At 53.3% G+C, this 17,838-nt stretch overlaps 1 protein-coding gene across 3 annotated transcripts in view; it reads right to left on the reverse strand.

Annotated features, from left to right (window-relative positions):
- Positions 1-17,151, reverse strand: part of LETM1 (leucine zipper and EF-hand containing transmembrane protein 1) — a 39,799-nt gene extending 22,648 nt beyond the window's left edge. For all 3 annotated transcript variants that reach the window (XM_032253936.1, XM_032253935.1, XM_032253937.1), the window contains exons 1-3: positions 16,771-17,151; positions 10,811-10,871; positions 4,245-4,695 (exon numbers count right to left, since the gene is read on the reverse strand). In XM_032253936.1, coding sequence (XP_032109827.1) covers positions 4,245-4,695; positions 10,811-10,871; positions 16,771-16,852 — 594 coding nt within the window. In that variant the 5' untranslated portion in view covers positions 16,853-17,151. The remainder of the gene's footprint in view (positions 1-4,244; positions 4,696-10,810; positions 10,872-16,770) is intronic.
- Positions 17,152-17,838: the final 687 nt, after the last annotated feature.

Consider the following 17,838-nt stretch of genomic DNA (forward strand, 5'->3'; position numbering starts at 1 on the left):
CTCCAGAAAAGCCGGGTATGGTGCTGACACCAAGGGCCACAGGGTGCTCCTGGCAATCTGGTCCTCCAAGGCCACCAGCCAGCACCCTGGGCTCAGGGCCCAGCAAGTGAGGGCTGCAGGCTGAGGACTGGGCATTACTAGCGTGCTGGGGGTCACCAGGAAGAGCTGAGCCACACCTGCTTCTGGAGGGCACTTTAGAAGGAGGGCTTCTCTTGTGTTCCCTAAGACTACACTACAAGGCAATCGTTAGGAAAAAACCCAAGTGTTTCCTGACATAAACAAACTAGCGTTTGATGCCGTTAAAGAAACATCCAATTTGAAATAACCAGAAATCCCTGTGAAGCCTGAACAACTGGTAGAAAACTGCCCCTCCTCGTTGCTGCTCACTGGGATGCCCTGGCCAAGGGACCGTGTAGTTCCTGTTTCCACTGGCTACAAGTGAGCGGTCCCAGGGAGACACCCTGAGAGCAGCAGTGTCCTCCTGCTCCTCACCTCGCTCCCGTCCTTGGGCTCACGGAGCCAGCCCCCACTCTCACGGGCACACAACAGGGGCTGCTCACTTTCCCATCTGTCACCTGCAGGAGGGGAGAACCCTGCCTTCCTGTACATTCATTTTTTCTTTATTATCACACTGGACCCATGACTCCTGTATTTTTTCACCGACTTAAAATTTATGGCTGTCTTTATTTCCAAATGGTGCCATATCTTTAAAGCTGGGACATGTGTTTTTTGATATGCCCCATTAATTTTTTTAGCAGTTCTACTCAGGTCTAATTTACAAACCATAACATTCACCTATTTAAAATCAATTTGATGATTTTTGGTAAATTTACACATTGTGAAACCATCACTGCAATCCAAATTTACAACTTTTTGTTTGAGATGGCATCTAGCTCTGTCACCCAGGCTGGAGTGCAGTGATGCCATCTCAGTTCACTATATCTCCACCTCCCTCGTTCAAGCAATTCTCTTGCCTCAGCCTCCTGAGTACCTGGGATTATAGACATGTGCCACCACGCCCAGCTACTTTTTTAATATTTTTGGTAGAGACAGGGTTTCACCATGTTGGCCAGGATGGTCTCGAACTCCAGATTTCAGGTGATCTGTGGCCCTCCCAAAGTGAGTCACTGCACCCGGCCAAGAAAATAACTTCTTAAAATGTTTGTAAACACAAAAGCAGAACTACAAATCCCATCCTTTTAGAGCACATTTAAGCCCATAGGATTATCTTTCAAAAGGAAAACTGGTACCCTAACCCATGGCTGCCTGCAATGGCTCATGCCTCTAATCCCAGCACTCTGGGAGGCCCAGCAGCAGGACTGCTTGAGGCCAGGAGTTTGAGACCAGCCTTGGCAGTATAGTGAGACCCCCGTCTCTACAAAAAAATTTAAAAATGAGCCTGGTGTGGCAGTGTGCGTCTGCAGCCGCAACTACTTGGGAGGCTGTGGTGGGAGGATCGCTTATGCCTGCGAGGGCTGAGGCTTCAGTCAGCTGTACGGGTGCCGCTGTACGGGTGCCGCTGCACTCCAGCCTGGGTGGGAGAGTGAGACCCTGTCCCAAAAATAAAAATAAGTAAATAGCAGAGCCCATAAAAATGTCATATAATCCCCAAGAGCTAGAAACCACGAGGTGTTCTTGGGAGGAAAGGATGGAGCAGAGAGATGAGGCTGTGCCTGGGAGGGTGGCCTCGATTCCTACGCGGGCTGCACCCTCTGCGGCCCACAGCGTCCCCCGGCACTCACAGAAGCAAACAGTATCTGTGCAGAAGAAACTAGCTCACCACCTACTCCACGTGAGGTTTACCCCTCTGAAGTGGATTCCACCTCTTTTAAATTAAAAAGAAATTAATTGAAAAACTAATTGAGCTTCTAGAGGTAAAAACATGGGGACTGAAAATAAAACCTCCGTGGCTGCATTAAGCAGATTACTTCAGCTGAAAAGAGAATGAATGAAACAAAAAGAAAACATCTAGATGGCAGCCCCGAGACAAAGACAGAAAACAAAGACTCTTCTGAATTGTGAAGGACAGCAGGAGCTGGTGCAGCAGAGGCCGGGCCAGGAGCTCCCGAGAGCCTGGGCACTGGTGAGCGAGCAGGTTCTATGACAGGCCACAGATGTGGAACCTTGGGGTCAGGAGCATGGATCCCAACAATAAAAACAAACTCACCCAGAGGGACACAAGCAGCCCTCCAGACAGACCTGGAAGCAGTAAGACAGAGAAGGCCTCCACCTGCCCCAGAGATGCCACTGTGCAGACACAGACCCTCACAGGAAACAGAGCGGGGCTGGCAAAGGGCATCAAGAGCATCAAGGCATGGAGTGGGCGGACGTGTGTGCTGAAAACTGCTGGTGGGAAAGAGTGAAACATGAGCAGACGGTGTTGCAATTTAGGGGCAAGGCGCCTATCCGCAGGTGTGGTGTTATGACAGGTACTGGTTCCTGCCTGGGCTGCCCTGTCACAGGCTTCCATGATAACGTCAGGTGTGTCAGGCCTCTGGGCAGGCCTGACTTCTCTACCCTCCTTTCACTTGCCCCAAGGCAGGTCACTAATCTTCCCAACTTTCTGATTATGGGTTTTAAGACCCTCCCTAAAGAGGTTCCGGCAAAGGAATGGAATGGCGGCGAAGGAATGGCGAGGTCATAACCCAAGCAGACTGGGTTCAAGGAGCTTCCAGAAAGCTGAACCTGCAGGGTTCCCGAAGTTCGCACCCCGGGAGCCAAGGCAGCTCCATGCCCCTTCCCTGAACATATCTTGCCTTGGGTCTCTTGATCTGTATCTTTTACACCATCCTTTTTTTTTTTTTTTTTTTTTGGGATGGAGTTTCGCTCTTGTTACCCAGGCTGGAGTGCAATGGTGCGATCTCGGCTCACCGCAACCTCCGCCTCCTGGGTTCAGGCAATTCTCCTGCCTCAGCCTCCTGAGTAGCTGGGACTACAGGCACGCGCCACCATGCCCAGCTAATTTTTTGTAGTTTTAGTAGAGACGGGGTTTCACCATGTTGACCAGGATGGTCTTGATCTCTTGACCTCGTGATCCACCCGCCTCGGCCTCCCAAAGTGCTGGGATTACAGGCTTGAGCCACCGCGCCCGGCCCACCATCCTTTATAGAAAATCCGTTATAGAGGTTCTGAAGAATACAGGAAACATGGAAATACACATGGAAAGTGTTTCCCTAAGTTCTGTGAGTCACTCCAGCAAATTAATAGAACCTAAAGGGGGAGGCGTGTCACACCTCATGTACCCCATAAATACATATACCTACTACGTCCCCACAAAAATAAAAAATTAAAACAATTTAAAAACAAAGAGGGGGCTGGGCACAGCGGCCCACAACTACAATCGCAGCACTTTCTGAGGCAGGCAGACCACTTGAAGCACGGAGTTTGAGTGCAGCCCGGCCAACATGGTGAGATCCCTCTCTACTAAAAATACAAACATTAGCCAGGTGTGGTGGTGCATGCCTGTAGTCCCAGCTACTCAGGTGGCTGAGGTGGGAGACTCACTTGAATTTGGGGAGGCGGAGGTTGCAGTGAGCAGAGACCATGGCACTGTACTCCAGCCTGGGCGACAGAGTAAGACTCTGTCTCAAAAAATAAAAACAAAGAGGGGGTGGTGGGACCCTAACTTGAAGACAGTCCATCAGAAGCTCTGAGCAGTCTGGACTTGAGACTGGTGGGGGGCATCTTGGGGACGGAGCCCTCAGCCCGTGGGATCTGACGCTATCTCCGCACAGATGGTGTCGGAACTGGGTTAGAGGACACGCAGCGGGTGTCTGCTGTGTGGTCTTCTGTGTTGATGACTGCTGTGGTGGAGGGTAGAGGAAGCGAGTAGAGCGAGGTTTTCCTAGGCAATAGATTTTACTGATTTTTTATCTCTATCAAACAGAAGGCAAGCCCTAAAAATATTTTTCAACCAACCTACACAGTGAAAAGAATTTGGGCATGGCCAAGCACAGTGGCTCACGCCTGTAATCCCAGCACTTTAGGAGGCTGGGGTGGGGGGTTCATTTGAGCCCAGGAGTTTGAGACCAGCCTGGGCAACAAAGTGAGACCCTGGATCTACAAAAAATAATTAGCCAGGTGCGGTGGCACATGCCTGTGGTCCCAGCTACTTGGGAGGCTGAGGCAGGAGGATCGCTCATGCCCAGAAAATCGAGGCTGCACTGAGCCATCATGCGCCACTGCACTCCAGCCTGGGTGACAGAGCAAGAAAAAATAGAAAGGACTGGACAGGTCCCCATTACCTGCCTGCGCTCCCGGCGGGTCAGGGTGTGGCCGTTGAGGATGCGCCAGAGCATGCGTGCCGCGATCTTGGTGTCGATCCACAGCAGGCGGAAGCCATGGTAGTAGTGCTTCAGCTCGTCCAGCACCCTCTGCCCGAGGGACTTCTTCACCACCACCTCTGCGGGGGGGCTGTACACAGGGCCACCTTCCTCCAGCTTCTTGTTCTTGTCCTTCAAGGACTTGAGGGACTTCTCTACTAACGAGTCATCACTGACAGGACGTGAAGAGTGCCAGCCGCGCACAGGGAGGCACTGAGGTCCCACAACCACAAAACCCACAGAGGTGGAGGTCCATGGTGCTCTCGGCACTGTGCGAAGGTAGTCGGGCCTCAGAGTCCAACAGCCAAGGTGATCGCCTCTGAAGTACGGGTACACGGGGTGGATGGGAGCACAGCAGCCCAACGGAACACTCCTTGAAAGGGGAAGAGTGAAAACAGTGGTAAGAGCCAGTACCAGCCTTCGACAGCTCAGCACCAAACACCAACAGCAGCAAAACTCACATGCCTTGTGCCACATCATGCCACAAGCACACACAACCCCACCTACTCCCTGATGTCTGCACTGCCCCTGGGGAGCCCTTCAGAAGGGAGACCAGGACAGTGTGCAGCCCCTCAGCCCCACGCCGTCGGACAGCAGCATGGGCTCGCCGGCCCCCACAGAAGGAAGGGCAGGTCAGACACAGGCACAATCAGCAAAGGCTGGATCCCTAGGTGGGCCTCACACCCCCCACGCCCAGTGACTTGGGGAGGTAGGGTGCATTGTTTTGGCACTTCATGGGGGAATATGGTGCAGAGTAGAGAGTCTGTTCAGTTTGGAGGTCCTCTCCTCCGGCAGGTGACTTTCTGGAAAAACCTGTGGCTCTTGAGCAAGTCCTACAAATCAGCAAGGGCGCTTGCTGACCTCATCTCCACACTAGCTGCCCACAAATACCAGCACAAAACAGCAAAATCCAAAGAATAAGGCCCAAGGCCCATCTCCTCCTCTACCCACCCGCCCACTGTGTCCGGGACCAGCAGGCTCTCAGCCCAGAGCCTCTCAGCTGTCCCCCTGCCTGGACATCCCTAGCTCACACCCTTGCTTCACTGAGACCTCCCTGACCACTCCATCACTCTGCCCTCCTAGCGGGTGCCCTGCTGACACCTGGCTGTCTTAGAGACCAGATGCACACTGTGTGCACCACACTTGCCTTCTCCCCACTGGAACGTGGGCTCCCGAGGGCCAGACACCAGGCCTCGCAGGCGGCAGCAGGAGGCTGGCACTAACCCAGACCCATCTTGGTCCAAGCTGCACTGGTCCCAGCAGCCGCCTGTACCATATCCACCCACAGAGAGGCCGTGAGGAAGCCACTGCAGCCTGAGCTTCTGCAGCAGGGACTGTGCCTGGCCCAGAACCTAGCGTTTGTGTGCAACACAGAGACTATGGTCTGACCTCAGGGCAGTGCTGTGACGCCACTTACAGTCCAAAATTGGAACAGCTGACCTGTGTCAGGCCCCTTCAGGCTCACGGTCTCCTGCATGTCTTGCCTGGCACACTAGAAACTCCCCTGCTGCTTGGGCACAAATCTCCCCGGTGGCCCCAGCTCACCTCAAAGGCCACGTGTGTCGCACATGAGCTCCTTCTGCCTCCATCGGCCCTCCATGCCTGGCCTGATGCCAGCAGCGAGGTCAAGCTCCAGAACACGCTGTTGGAGCTCAAATTCCAGCTCCACAACTTACTGCTGTGTGACCTCAACTGAGTAACCTAACCTCTCTGTGCTTTGGGAGCCTCCGTCATGAATTTGTGTTAACAGATACTAAGTACCAGGATGGTACATGCAGCATGGAAGCATGCACCACCAATGTCCTGACATGGCTGCTGTGATTACCACCCCCTTGCGGCATGGGAGAAGCCACCAATCAGGGCTGCAGGCCAGGTGGAGACTCCAGACCCACTGTCTGTTTCTCTGATGGGGATCCTGAAGGCCTGCAGGCACAAGCCTGCCTCAACTCGCACCCAGAGAGGGCAGTGTAGCTGGCACAGGGCACCACCAGACCAGAGCAGCTTCGAGTGAACATGTATCAGGATCAGAAGCCTGAGTGGCTGGGGCTCCACTGTGGCACCAGTCATAGTGTGGGGACCTCCCCCAAGAACTCTCCCAGGCTTGAAATCTTCCCTCAATTACAGACATGCAAACCCAACACTGAACTCACGGAGAGATTCTGAAGAATACAGGAAACATGGAAATACACATGGAAAGTGCCTGGTGGATACCAGTGAGGCCTGGGAGGGGTGGGGCAGAGGACAGGCACCCCGCCCTTGGTCACCTCCCCAAATCCTGTGAGGGCAGCTCCAGGCTCTCCTTCAGGCCCTGACCTAGCCCCATCCACCATGTCTCCAGGTTCTCCCCAGCTGTGGGGTCACCTCTGAGCCAGGAAAAGGCTCCGAATCCAGGCAGCCCTGAGTCATGGCATGCCGAGAGCCAGGCCACACAGAATGCAGCAGAGCCCACGCAGGCTCAGCCTGCCCCCTGACCAGGCTGTGTTCCTTCTGTGAGGTGGCCTCACCTTCCAGCGTGGGTGATGACAGAGCCCACACACTGAACACACCTCCTCCCTGCATCACGCTGAATTACACGACTTTCCAACCCTCAGTTAGCAAGGAAGACGGTGGCTTCCACAAGAAGGTATGGTGCCAGCAGTCACAAGGTATCGACAGGCAAAGACAAAGACTCGGAAAACCAGACCAGGGAAGCGCAGGGCAGACTCGGCGAGGGCAGGGAGCCATGCAGAGCTGGGCGTGCCCGCAGCAGCATGCATTCACACACACACACACACACACACACACACACACATATAAATGAGCAAGGTGTGGTGGGCCTGGTCCTCACCACAGTAACATCCCCCAGCAAATCCCAGCAGCATTCACTCACACACACACACACACACACACACACACACACACACACACATTAGCAAGGTGTGGTGGGCCTGGTTCTCACCACAGTAACCTCCCCCAGCAAATCCCAGCAGCTGGTGGTACATGCCTGTAGTCCCAGGTACTCAGGAGGCTACAGTGGGAGAATGGCTTGAGCCTGGGAGATCAAGGCTGCAGTAAGCCATGATTGCACCACTGCACTCTAGCCTGGGCAACGGAATGAGACCCTGTCTCAATAAATAAGTAAATAAATGGAATATTCCCAAGTGGCTTGATGGGTTTAATGACATTTCAGTTACAATCCCAAAAAGAGTGTTTTAGAACTAAAATGTCTAAACAAGAAATTAAAGGAACTGAGGAGGAGGATAGACAAGAAATCAAAGGAAGGTCCAGAGAGATGAGGTTTGGGGGAACTGGTCCCCTGGGAGGAACACCTGCTAGAGACATCACTGAAGAAAATGGCGGCGGCAGCAGCCAGGCGTGGTGGCTCACACGTGCAATCCCAGCACTTTGGGAGGCTGAGGCGGGTGGATCATGAGGTCAGGACTTTGAGACCAGCCTGACCAACATGGTGAAACCCCATCTCTGCTAAAAATACAAAAATTAGTGTAGTCCCAGCTACTCAGGAGGCTGAGGCAGGAGAATTGCTTGAACCTGGAAGGTGGAGGTTGTGGTGGGCTGAGATCATGCCACTGCACTCCAGCCTGGGCAACAGAGTGAGACTCCAACTCAGAAAAAATAAGAAAAGAAGAGAAAAAAAGAGGGCCGAGGTGGGCAGATCACCTGAGGTTGGGAGTTTGAGACCAGCCCGATCAACATGGTGAAACACCGTTTCTACTAAAAATACAGAATTAGCCGGGCGTGGGGGCACATTCCTGGAATCTCAGCCACTTGGGAGGCTGAGGCAGGAGAATCGCTTGAACCTGGAAGACAGACTTTGCGATGAGCCGAGATCACATCGTTGCGCTCTGGCCTGGGAAACAAGAGCGAGACTCTGTCTCAAAAAAATTAAATTAAAAAAAAAAAAGAAGAGAAATCTAATGGAAAGCTAAGGCTGATGCTGTGGCAGTGGCAAGGCTGAGGGAAGGCCTGGTGAGAGTGCACACATAGAGATGGGACTACGCTGGCCAACAGAGGCTTTGTCAGTGTCTACAGCAAACACCGCTCGTGTGCCCAGGGACTCCAGCCACCGACACGCTCCCTCGTGGCTCCGCTGCTTACGGCAGTACTCTCCAAATCCACACAGCTGAAGCTATGTTTTAAGGAAGGCCAGGTTTTCACATGTGAGTTGTTTTTACTTTAGGGAATTAAATCTCAGGAACTACCAGACAGAGGAGGTTCACGGCTGATGAGATACATCAGCAGCCTTGAGTGAGCAGCCAGAGGGACAGGGCTTGGAGTAGGAGGACGGTATTTCAGTCCCGCTCTCCCACACAGGAAGCAGAAACGTCGGGAGAGGAGATGAGTGCTACTGTGGCTTTCTGAACTTTAGAGCCCAGGAGAGAATGAGAATCTCTCCTCACACAGGCGAGATAGAGGGACAGCATGCAAGAGCATGGCAGCCTCAAACCAAGCTCAGGACAGGGGCTGCAGGTGCTACTCCCTCCAGGAAGCCCTCTTGGCTTGGCCTGCCAGCCCGGTGGCACCACAGTCTCTATGCCATGCTGTCACCACGTGTTGATATTACTTGCCATCTTGCTAGACTGTGATTGCCACAGGGAAGGGCTAAGCCAGAGCCGGGCACGGGAATGCCACACCTACACCCCGTGGTTGCAGGCACCTGCAGAGTCTGCTCTGTGTTCACAGGTGGATGCCCACACCCACAACACTGCCTGGCGCATCCAAAACACCTTTTACAAATATTATTTTTAGTGGAAAGCCACGAAAAATGGCAACTGTGTGAAGAATGAGAGAGACTGCAAACCAAGTGCACAAAACTGTATGCAGGCTGTGATTAAAACTGCCATGTGCTAGGCCAGGCATGGTGGCTCACACCTGTAATCCCAGCATTTTGGGAGGCCAAGGTGGAGATCTCACCTGAGGTCAGGAGTTCAAGATCAGCCTGGCCAACATGGTGAAACCCTGTCTCTGCTAAAAATACAAAAATTAGCCAGGGGTGGTGGTGGGCGCCTGTAATCCCAGCTACTTAGGAGGTTGAGGCAGGAGAATCGCTGGAACCCAGGAGGCGGAGGCTGCAGTGAGCCAAGATTGCCATTGCACTCTAGCCTGGGTGACAAAGCAAAGACTTTGTCTAAAAAAACAAAACAGGCCGGGTATCGTGGCTCACGCCTGTAATCCCAGCACTTTGGGAGGCTGAGGCGGGCGGATCATGAGGTTAGGAGTTCAAGATGAGCCTGACCAACATGGTGAAATCCCATCTCTACTAAAAATACAAAAATTTGCCAGGCATAATCCCAGTTACTTGGGAGGCTGAGGCAGAAGAATTGCTTGAACCCCGGAAGTGGAAGGTACAGTGAGCCAAGATTGTGCTTCTGCACTCCAGCCTGGTAACAGAGTAAAACTCTGCCTCAAAAAAAAAAGAAAAGAAAGAAAGATAGAAAAAAAAAAACAACAACTGTACATGCCGGCTGGGCGCGGTGGCTCCCGCCTGTAACACCAACACTTTGAGAGGCCAGTTTGAGACCAGCCTGGGCAACGTAGTGAGATCCTTTCTCTAGAAAAAATTTAAAAGTTAGCCAGGCAGGGTGGCACATGTCCGTGGTCCCAGTTACCCAGGAGACTGAGGTGGGAGCATCCCTTGAGCTCGGGAGTTTGAGGCTGCAATGAGCTATGGTAGTGCCCTGAGCTCCAGCCTGGGCAACAGAGCAGGAACCTGTTTTGAAAACAAGAAAAAAAAGAAAACTGCATGTGTTAAAAACCAGATATATTCCTTAAAGTTCAGAATAAAATACAGTGAAGTACTCACTTAACATTGTCCATAGGTTCTTAGAAAATGCATTTAAGCAAAAAGACCTATAAGAAAACCAATTTTTTTTTCTCATCCAAAGTTATAAAAAAACGTTATTCGAGGGCCTTAAAGTTGCAGTTTCTGCTAGGCACGGTGGCTCACATCTATAATTCCAGCACTTTGGGAGGCCGAGCCAGAAGGATCACGGGAGGTCAGGAGTTCAAGACCAGCCTGGCCAACACGGTGAAACCCTGTCTCTGCTAAAAATTCAAAAATTAGCCAGGCAGAGTGGAGCATGCCTATAATTCCAGCTACTCCGGAGGCTGAGGCAGGTTGCAATGAGCCAAGATTGCACCACTGCACTCCAGCCTGGACAACAGAGCTAGGCTCTGTCTCAAAAATAAATAAATAAATAAATAAAAGTTGCAGTTTCCAAGAACCTACAGACATTAAATGAGACTTACTGTACACCAAACTACGGACAACATCTGCAACTGGGCCCTGAAATTAGGAATGTTTATTCACTTCCGAAATTCACTGAGGCATGTGACAATCATTTTCAACATGGAAAGATAAAAGGTTTAAAAGAAACAAAGAACAGGAAAATAGGATACACTGTTTCCCTCAAAAATCAAGTCACTCCTGACTCTCCACCATTTCCAAGCCCTGTTTTCAGACAGGTGCAGACTGACGCTGATTTACTCACAGGCAGCTCCTCAACCCCAGGGTGCTGGCACAGCTGAGATGAGCAGGATCCCCTGGACTACCTGTAACGGGAATAGGGGAAAATAAATATGTAGTAAATCAGGGATTTATACCGATATCTTTTTTTGTTCTTTTTTTTGAGGCAGAGTTTCTCTCTTGAGCCCAGGCTAAAGTGCAATGGCAAGATCTCAGCTCAGTGCAACCTCCTGGGTTTAAGCCATTCTCCTGCCTCAGCCTCCTGAGCAGCTGGAATTATAGGTGCCCACCATCATGCCCAGCTACTGTGTGTGTGTGTGTGTGTGTGTGTGTGTGTGTGTGTGTGTTTGTTTTAGTAGAAATGGGGTTTCACCATGTTGGCCAGGCTGCTCTCAAACTGTTGACTTCAGGTGCTCCACCTGCCTTGGCCTCCAAAAGTGCTGGGATTATAGGTATGCACCACAATCCCCATCCCTAGCCTTTTATTCATTTTTATTTATTTATATGACTTTGCCCAGGCTGGAATGCAGTGGTATGATCATGGCTCACTGCAGCCTTGAACTCCTGGGCTCAAAGGATCCTTTTGCCTCAGCCTCCCAAGTAGCTGGGACTACAGGCGAGCACCAACATGCCTGGCTAATTTTTGTGAGGGGTTTCCCTTTGTTGCCTAGGCTGGTCTCCAGCTTTTGGTCTCAAGCTACCCTCCTGTCTTGGTCTCCCAAAGTGTTGGGATTACAGGCATGAGCTACCACGCCCAGCATAGTATCTTCTTTTAAAGTCTGAAAGAAGGCCAGGCACGGTGGCTCATGCCTGTAATTCCAGCACTTTGGGATGTCTAGGCAGGTGGATCACCTGAGGTCAGGAGTACAAGACCAGCTTGACCAATATGGTAAAACCTTGTCTCTACTAAAAATACCCAACTAGTCGGGCGTGGTGGCGCATGCTTGTAATCCCAACTACGTGGGAGGCTGAGGCAGGAGAATTGCTTGAACCCGGGAGGCAAAGGTTGCAGGGAGCCAAGATCGCGCCATTACACCCTAGCCCGGGCAACAAGAGTGAAACTCACTGTCTCAAAAAAAAAAAAAAAAAAAAGTCTGAAAGAGTACAGGTCTCTTTTGCAGAAGCCTCTGTGTGTAAGTTTCTGGAAGCCAGTTCTGAGTTTTGGAAGGTTTCAGAACACTGCTAAGTGAAGGGTCTGCCCCAGTTAGGAAAACAGTATTGCAAAGTAGTCCTAAAGAAGGATGGGGAGCCTCAAGTAAACCCTTGGCTCTAAACACCCCAAGAGGGAAGCCAAGTAGGCCAGCCCCAGGGAGGGAGCATCCTACCAGGTGGCACCATCCCCACTCACTGCAGTTGGCTCTGGTGGACACATGACCTCTATGCAGACAGCCCTATAGAGCAAGCAACGATTCCAAGGGGCAAGAGCTGTAAGAATTACTAGAACCATAAGCCGGGTGTGGTGGCTCATGCCTGTAATCCCAGCACTTTGGGAGGCTGAGGTGGGTGGATCACCTGAGGTCAGGAGTTCAAGAAAAGCCTGGTCAACATGGCAAAACCCCGTCTCTACTAAAAATACAAAAATTAGCTGGGCCTGGTGGTACGTGCCTGTAATCCCAGCTACTTGGGAGTCTGAGGGAAAAGAATTGCTTGAACACAGCAGGTGGAGGTTGTAGTGAGCTGAGATCGCACTATCGCACTCAAAAAAATAAATAAATAAATAAATAAATAAAGCTAGTGGAATAAGCCATTTTTGTATAAACAACAGTGAGGAATATATAGCACACTTTGAGGATTTTAACATATTTTTTGATGCTTTCCCTAACTTGCTTTAGTTCCTATAAGCATAGAGTTCATTCACACTACTGACATTCAGGGCCCACTGTGATCAAACCTCACACTGGGAACAAGACAGGTATAGGAGCAGCAGGGCCAGAGGTGCCAGGTCAAGCAGTGCCAGGAGCCAGCAGGTGGCACCCTGAGGTGCCCAGTGGCCTTGACCCTCCAGGTAGTGGGGTGGCAATGAGTCCTCAGCCAGGTAGCTGCAGGAGCAGCTGTAAGTTGTGGGGAGCTCACTCTGGCCAGCTACAAGAGCCACCGTGTGAAGAGGAACAAGATGGGGAGGGCAGGCACCTCATTAAATAGGAGGCAACTCTCATACTCCTATGGGGAAGGAAATTTCCAGCATGCGCCACATTTAGGGCTTGTAACAGTCTGGTCTGTAAATTGGGAGCTCAGTTAAGGGGAAGATGTTAGCTATGTTCTCATACGCATCAAGTTACAAGTTAAAATTTATAAACACAGTGCGACTGAGCACACCACGACCCTCTCACTCCAGCTGAGGACCAGCTCTGGCCCCTACCTTTCTTCACATGAAGAGGGCGCAGCACATTCTCCGCTATCTTCCCCACTCCATGGCACCTTTGGCTTCCCACCCCTGTCCTGGCCAGCTCCTGCGCCTCAAGGGCTCAGCCCAGCAAGCAGACAGCTGGCAGGTCACCCAGGGCTCCCTGATCTGCCCCCCAGTGACCCCACTTTCTAACACTTCCTGTCCCACTGGCTCCCTTCCTAGGCTCTTCCCAAAACCTGTTCTGAAGGCTTCTGTCCCCAGCTCTCCAAGGAACCCACAGTCAAGGCCATCCAGGGTGATGGGGATCACTGCTCCGTGTCCCTCAGGAGCACAGACATGATCTGTGGCCAGGCCCTGCTGGAAGCCTTTCTGTTCTTTTTTCCAACACCAACAATTCTCCAACTGGGAGTCCACCAATTTAATTCCACACTGACACTACCCAGAATTAGGGCAGACCCCACAGGGTAAGGGCTCAGTCCCAAAAGACTGCCCCCACTCCATGTACCCAAGCTACCTACACTTCAGCTGACTACAAAGTGGGGGGTTCCCATGACCACTTTGGTTTTGAAAATTCACTAGAATGGCTCAGATGTCAGCAATGGGTTCTACTTACTATTACAGTTCATTATAAAGGGTATCCAAGAACAACCAGAGAGAGAGGCCAAGACACCGAGGCCAGGGAGGTCCTAAGCACAGGATCCTTGGGTGCTGTGGAGCGGGTACACACCAGTGAGAAGCCTCGCCAGTCTGCTCACCCAGAAGTTCTCATCAAGGCTTCATGATTGATTACAGTACCGGCCCACTGGCCATGGGGACTGAACTAACTTGCCAAACCCTCTCCCCTCCCTGGAATGGCCCTCTAATCACAGCACGCTCAGTGCCACCTGAATCTAAGGGCCTGCCTGGAGTCACTGCATTAGCATAAACTCAGCTGCAGTGATAATGAACAAAAGAAGACACTCCCAAGCTCATGCTTGTAATCCTAGCACTTTGGGAGGCCAAGGTCGGGGAGGATTGTTGCTGAGCTCAGGAGTTCAGCCTGGGCAACATGCAGAGACCCTATCTCTATAAAAAATAAAAAAATCAGCCGGCAGGAGGATTGCTTAGAGGCTGCAGTGAGCCATGATCAAGCTACTGTACTCCAGCCTGGGCAAGAGAGCAAGACCCTGCCTCAAAAAACAAATGAAAAAAGACACTCCCATCATTCAGGAAAGTTCCAGGGTTTTCAGTCCTCAGTGCTAATGCCATCAGGACAAAGACTAAATGTATTTCTTACCATTACATACCTTTCTTCCCCTGGCTTCCAGGATCCCCTGGCCACTACTGGGAGATCCTCCCTACCTGACCTCCACCTCCTCCCAAAGCGCCCCCAGGTCTGAGGGACTCCGCACAGTCAACACCTCCAAGAACTCTCAAATCGCTTCCCCACTCTGCTCTTCCCCAAGTCTTTTCCAGTTTCAACAAATGGCTCTGTTGTCCCCAGGCGGCTCAGGCCAGAGGTCACCTCTCCCACACAGCCCTTAGAGTCGACCCTGCCTCTACTCATATATATCGACTTCCTTCCGAAGAGGACGATATGGAGAGGCGGAGAAGAGTAACTGGGTAGTGGAAAACCTGACCAACACCACTTCGGCCTACTCATCAAGGTCAACATCCACAGTGACAAATCATTCTGACAGCATGGAGCCTTGATGTGACGTGATGAGAACGCTCCACCTCTGTGGTCTTCCTACCGAAAAATCATATTTCCCAGCTTAATTATGAGGAAACATCAAGAAATACCAGTAGAGCAGCACCTTACACCCCATCTGAGCAGTCCTCCTCAAAGCTGGCAAGGTCACTGCGGACAAGGAAAGCCTGAGAGACAATCAAGGAGGGCGGTGTAGATGGGTCCCAGGACAGAAAAGGCCCGCAGAATGAAGAGCGGGAGAGAAAAGAAAAGCAGAGTAAGTTATGGACTTCGGTGAACAGTAACAGGTCCACTCGCTGTGACAATGAACCTTACTCATGTAAGACGCTAAGAGCAGGGGCCTGCAGACCTCCATTTGGGGTACCACTCACAGGGGTTCAGGAGCCTCCTCCACAGTCCAGCCATGCGTCTCACTGGCTGTGAAATCCCTACTGTTCCTACAGCACACCTGCTGTCTAACCCATTATCAGCCCCTTAGAGTCCCTGTCACAAAGCGCAGTGATAACTACAGAAGACGTCTGTGTTCCTGAAATGACAGAACGACACATAAAAAGCTAATTATTACTATTTTTTTGCCAAAAACCTGTGACATAAGCACGAAGTAGCAAAAGTACTTTTATCAGTATCAGGAGGTCCAGAGAGAGCTCTAACGTTTAATACAGCAACTAGGAAGATGAAATGCTGAGCTTCACCTTCACACTGTGCGTTACCACCACTCAGCGCCCTCCCACCACTCCAAAACGCTCAGTGGCTAACCAGCCATTACTGTGAAAAGTTACGAGAATTGGGGGCTGTGCACGGTGGCTCACGCCTGTAATCCCAGCACTCTGGAAGGCCCAGGTGGGTGGATTACTTGAGAACAGGAGTTTGAGACCATCCAGGCCAACATGGAGAAATCCCATCTCTACTGAAAATACAAAAATTAGTTGGTCATGGTGGCGGGCACCTGTAATCCCAGCTACTTGGGAGGCAGAAGAATCGCTGGAACCTGGGAGACTGAGGTTGCAGTGAGCCAGGATCACATCACTGCACTCCAACCTAAGCAACAGGTAAGAGACTCTGTCTCCAAAAAAAAAAAAAAAGAATTGGGAGAGGATACGGGCAACCTCTCTGGCGGAAGGAGGAAAACAGACAAGAATTGCAGGAGGATCACTTGAGTTGAGGAGTTCAAGACCAGGCTGGCCAACATATCAAGACTCTGTCTCTACAAAAAAAATTACCAAAAAAAAAAATTAGGTGGGTGTTGTGTGGCACAAATAGCAACTTGGGAGGCTGAGGCAGAAGGACAGCTTGAGCCCAGGAGTTTGAGGGGTCGTGAGTATGACTGCACCACTGCACTCAATTATTTTACTTGAGTCTCTGTTAGCAAGTTTTATGTGTATGCCAATTTTACAAATAAGGACATAAACTGAGATAAGTTGGTTAATTAGAGAAAGAGGGAGGAGTTGGGCACACCCTGGGAGAGCATCCGCTCCAGACAGCTCCTTAGGCTAGGGTGGCTAAGGCCACGCGCCTGAGGACCCTCCCCGGAGCCGGAGTCCGCGTGCCCCTGAGTGCAGGTCGCGGCTTCATCGCCCCGCAGGGGCTGGCATCACCTCGTCGGTGACGGGCGGGGAGGGCCCCCGCAGCCCCCAGGTCCTGCCCGCTGCCCACCCAAGGCTCGTCTCGGGGACCCCCGACGTGGCTAACGGGCACGGCCGTGCTGGTGCGCGGACGGCGCGCTCCACGCAGCTTACTCCCGCAGGGTGCGCCGGCGCTGCCCAGCCCGTCCGAACTTTCCCAGGCCTGCCTGGGCGGCGGTGACCCGCGGGGACCGGCCGCCTGAGGTCACAGCCAGGCAGAGGCCCAGCGGCGCCGCCCAGCGCTGTCGGCCCCGCCCGCAACGGGCCCACCGGGCCCCCCGCATCGCCGTGACAGCCAGCCCCGCCCTGGGGCGCCCACCGCTTACCCCGCGGGGCGGTGGCCCGGGGCGACGAACGGAGGCGGGCGGGCGCCCGGCCGCGGCAGCTCCTCAGTAAGATGGACGCCATGTGCCCGGGCGCGGCGGCCGCTCCGGCCTCCTGCGCTGCCTCTTCCTCCTTCTCCGCCGCGGCTGCCTCTCTTCGCCGACCCGGCGGCGCCTCAGGCCCGGCCCGCGCGGACGGTTGACGGCGGCGGTTGACCCCGGACCGCAGGCGCTCAGCTCAAAGACCCGGCACCGCCGGCGGCCTGGTCCCGGCACAGACGTCCCGGAGCGCGGGGCGGGGCGGCCAGGCCGCGGCTCCCATTGGGCCCCTCGGCGCCCGCGGCCGGCCAGGTGAGGGGCGGACCGTGCCACCGCAGACTACCGGTTCCGGCGTGCACCGGGGCGGCCTGCACGCTGGGGCGTGGACTACCGATACCAGCGTGCACCGGGCCGGCCCGTACTCTGTCGGGGACTACCGATCCCGGCGTGCACCGGGCTGTCCACACCCGAAGGCGCGGACTACCGGTCCCGGCGTGCACTGCGGCGGAGGGCTCCTCGGGGCGCGCTGCATCCTGGGTCCAGTCGGTCGGTAGACGCCGCGGCTCGCAGCGTGGCGCCCGCGGGAGCCGAGGGAGCGGGTTGCGCTCGCGCGGTGATTGTCTTTTCGTCTCCGAGCGGTAGCAGCAGCGGCTGTGTCCGGAACTTTTCTGGGATCAAGTCCTGCACCCACGAGTAGAAAACGGCTCCTGGGAGCTTGCGGCTCCAAGGGCAAGTCAGCGGACGCTGGGATGGAGGGTCGCACCCGGCCGTGGCCTCGCGCCGGCCTCCGCCTGCTCTGTGGCTCTGCCTTCTGCGGCTGCACCCTGGCACGCGCAGCCCTGAGGCCCCTTCCGCGGCACCACGCGGCGCTCCCCAGACACCGCGCTGCTCGGCGTCGGGGGCCCGACCACCACTGAGGGGACGGGAGCGCAGGGTCCCGCCCCGAAGGACAGAGCCACGCCGGCCCCTGGATGCGGGCGCAGTAGTCTGTGTGGCGGCGCAGCGGGCACAGCACCCCCCACCGCACGAGTA

Source organism: Sapajus apella, unplaced genomic scaffold (assembly GCF_009761245.1).
Source record: "Sapajus apella isolate SASKATOON/1434 unplaced genomic scaffold, GSC_monkey_1.0 scaffold85, whole genome shotgun sequence".
NCBI classification, from domain to species: domain Eukaryota; kingdom Metazoa; phylum Chordata; class Mammalia; order Primates; family Cebidae; genus Sapajus; species Sapajus apella.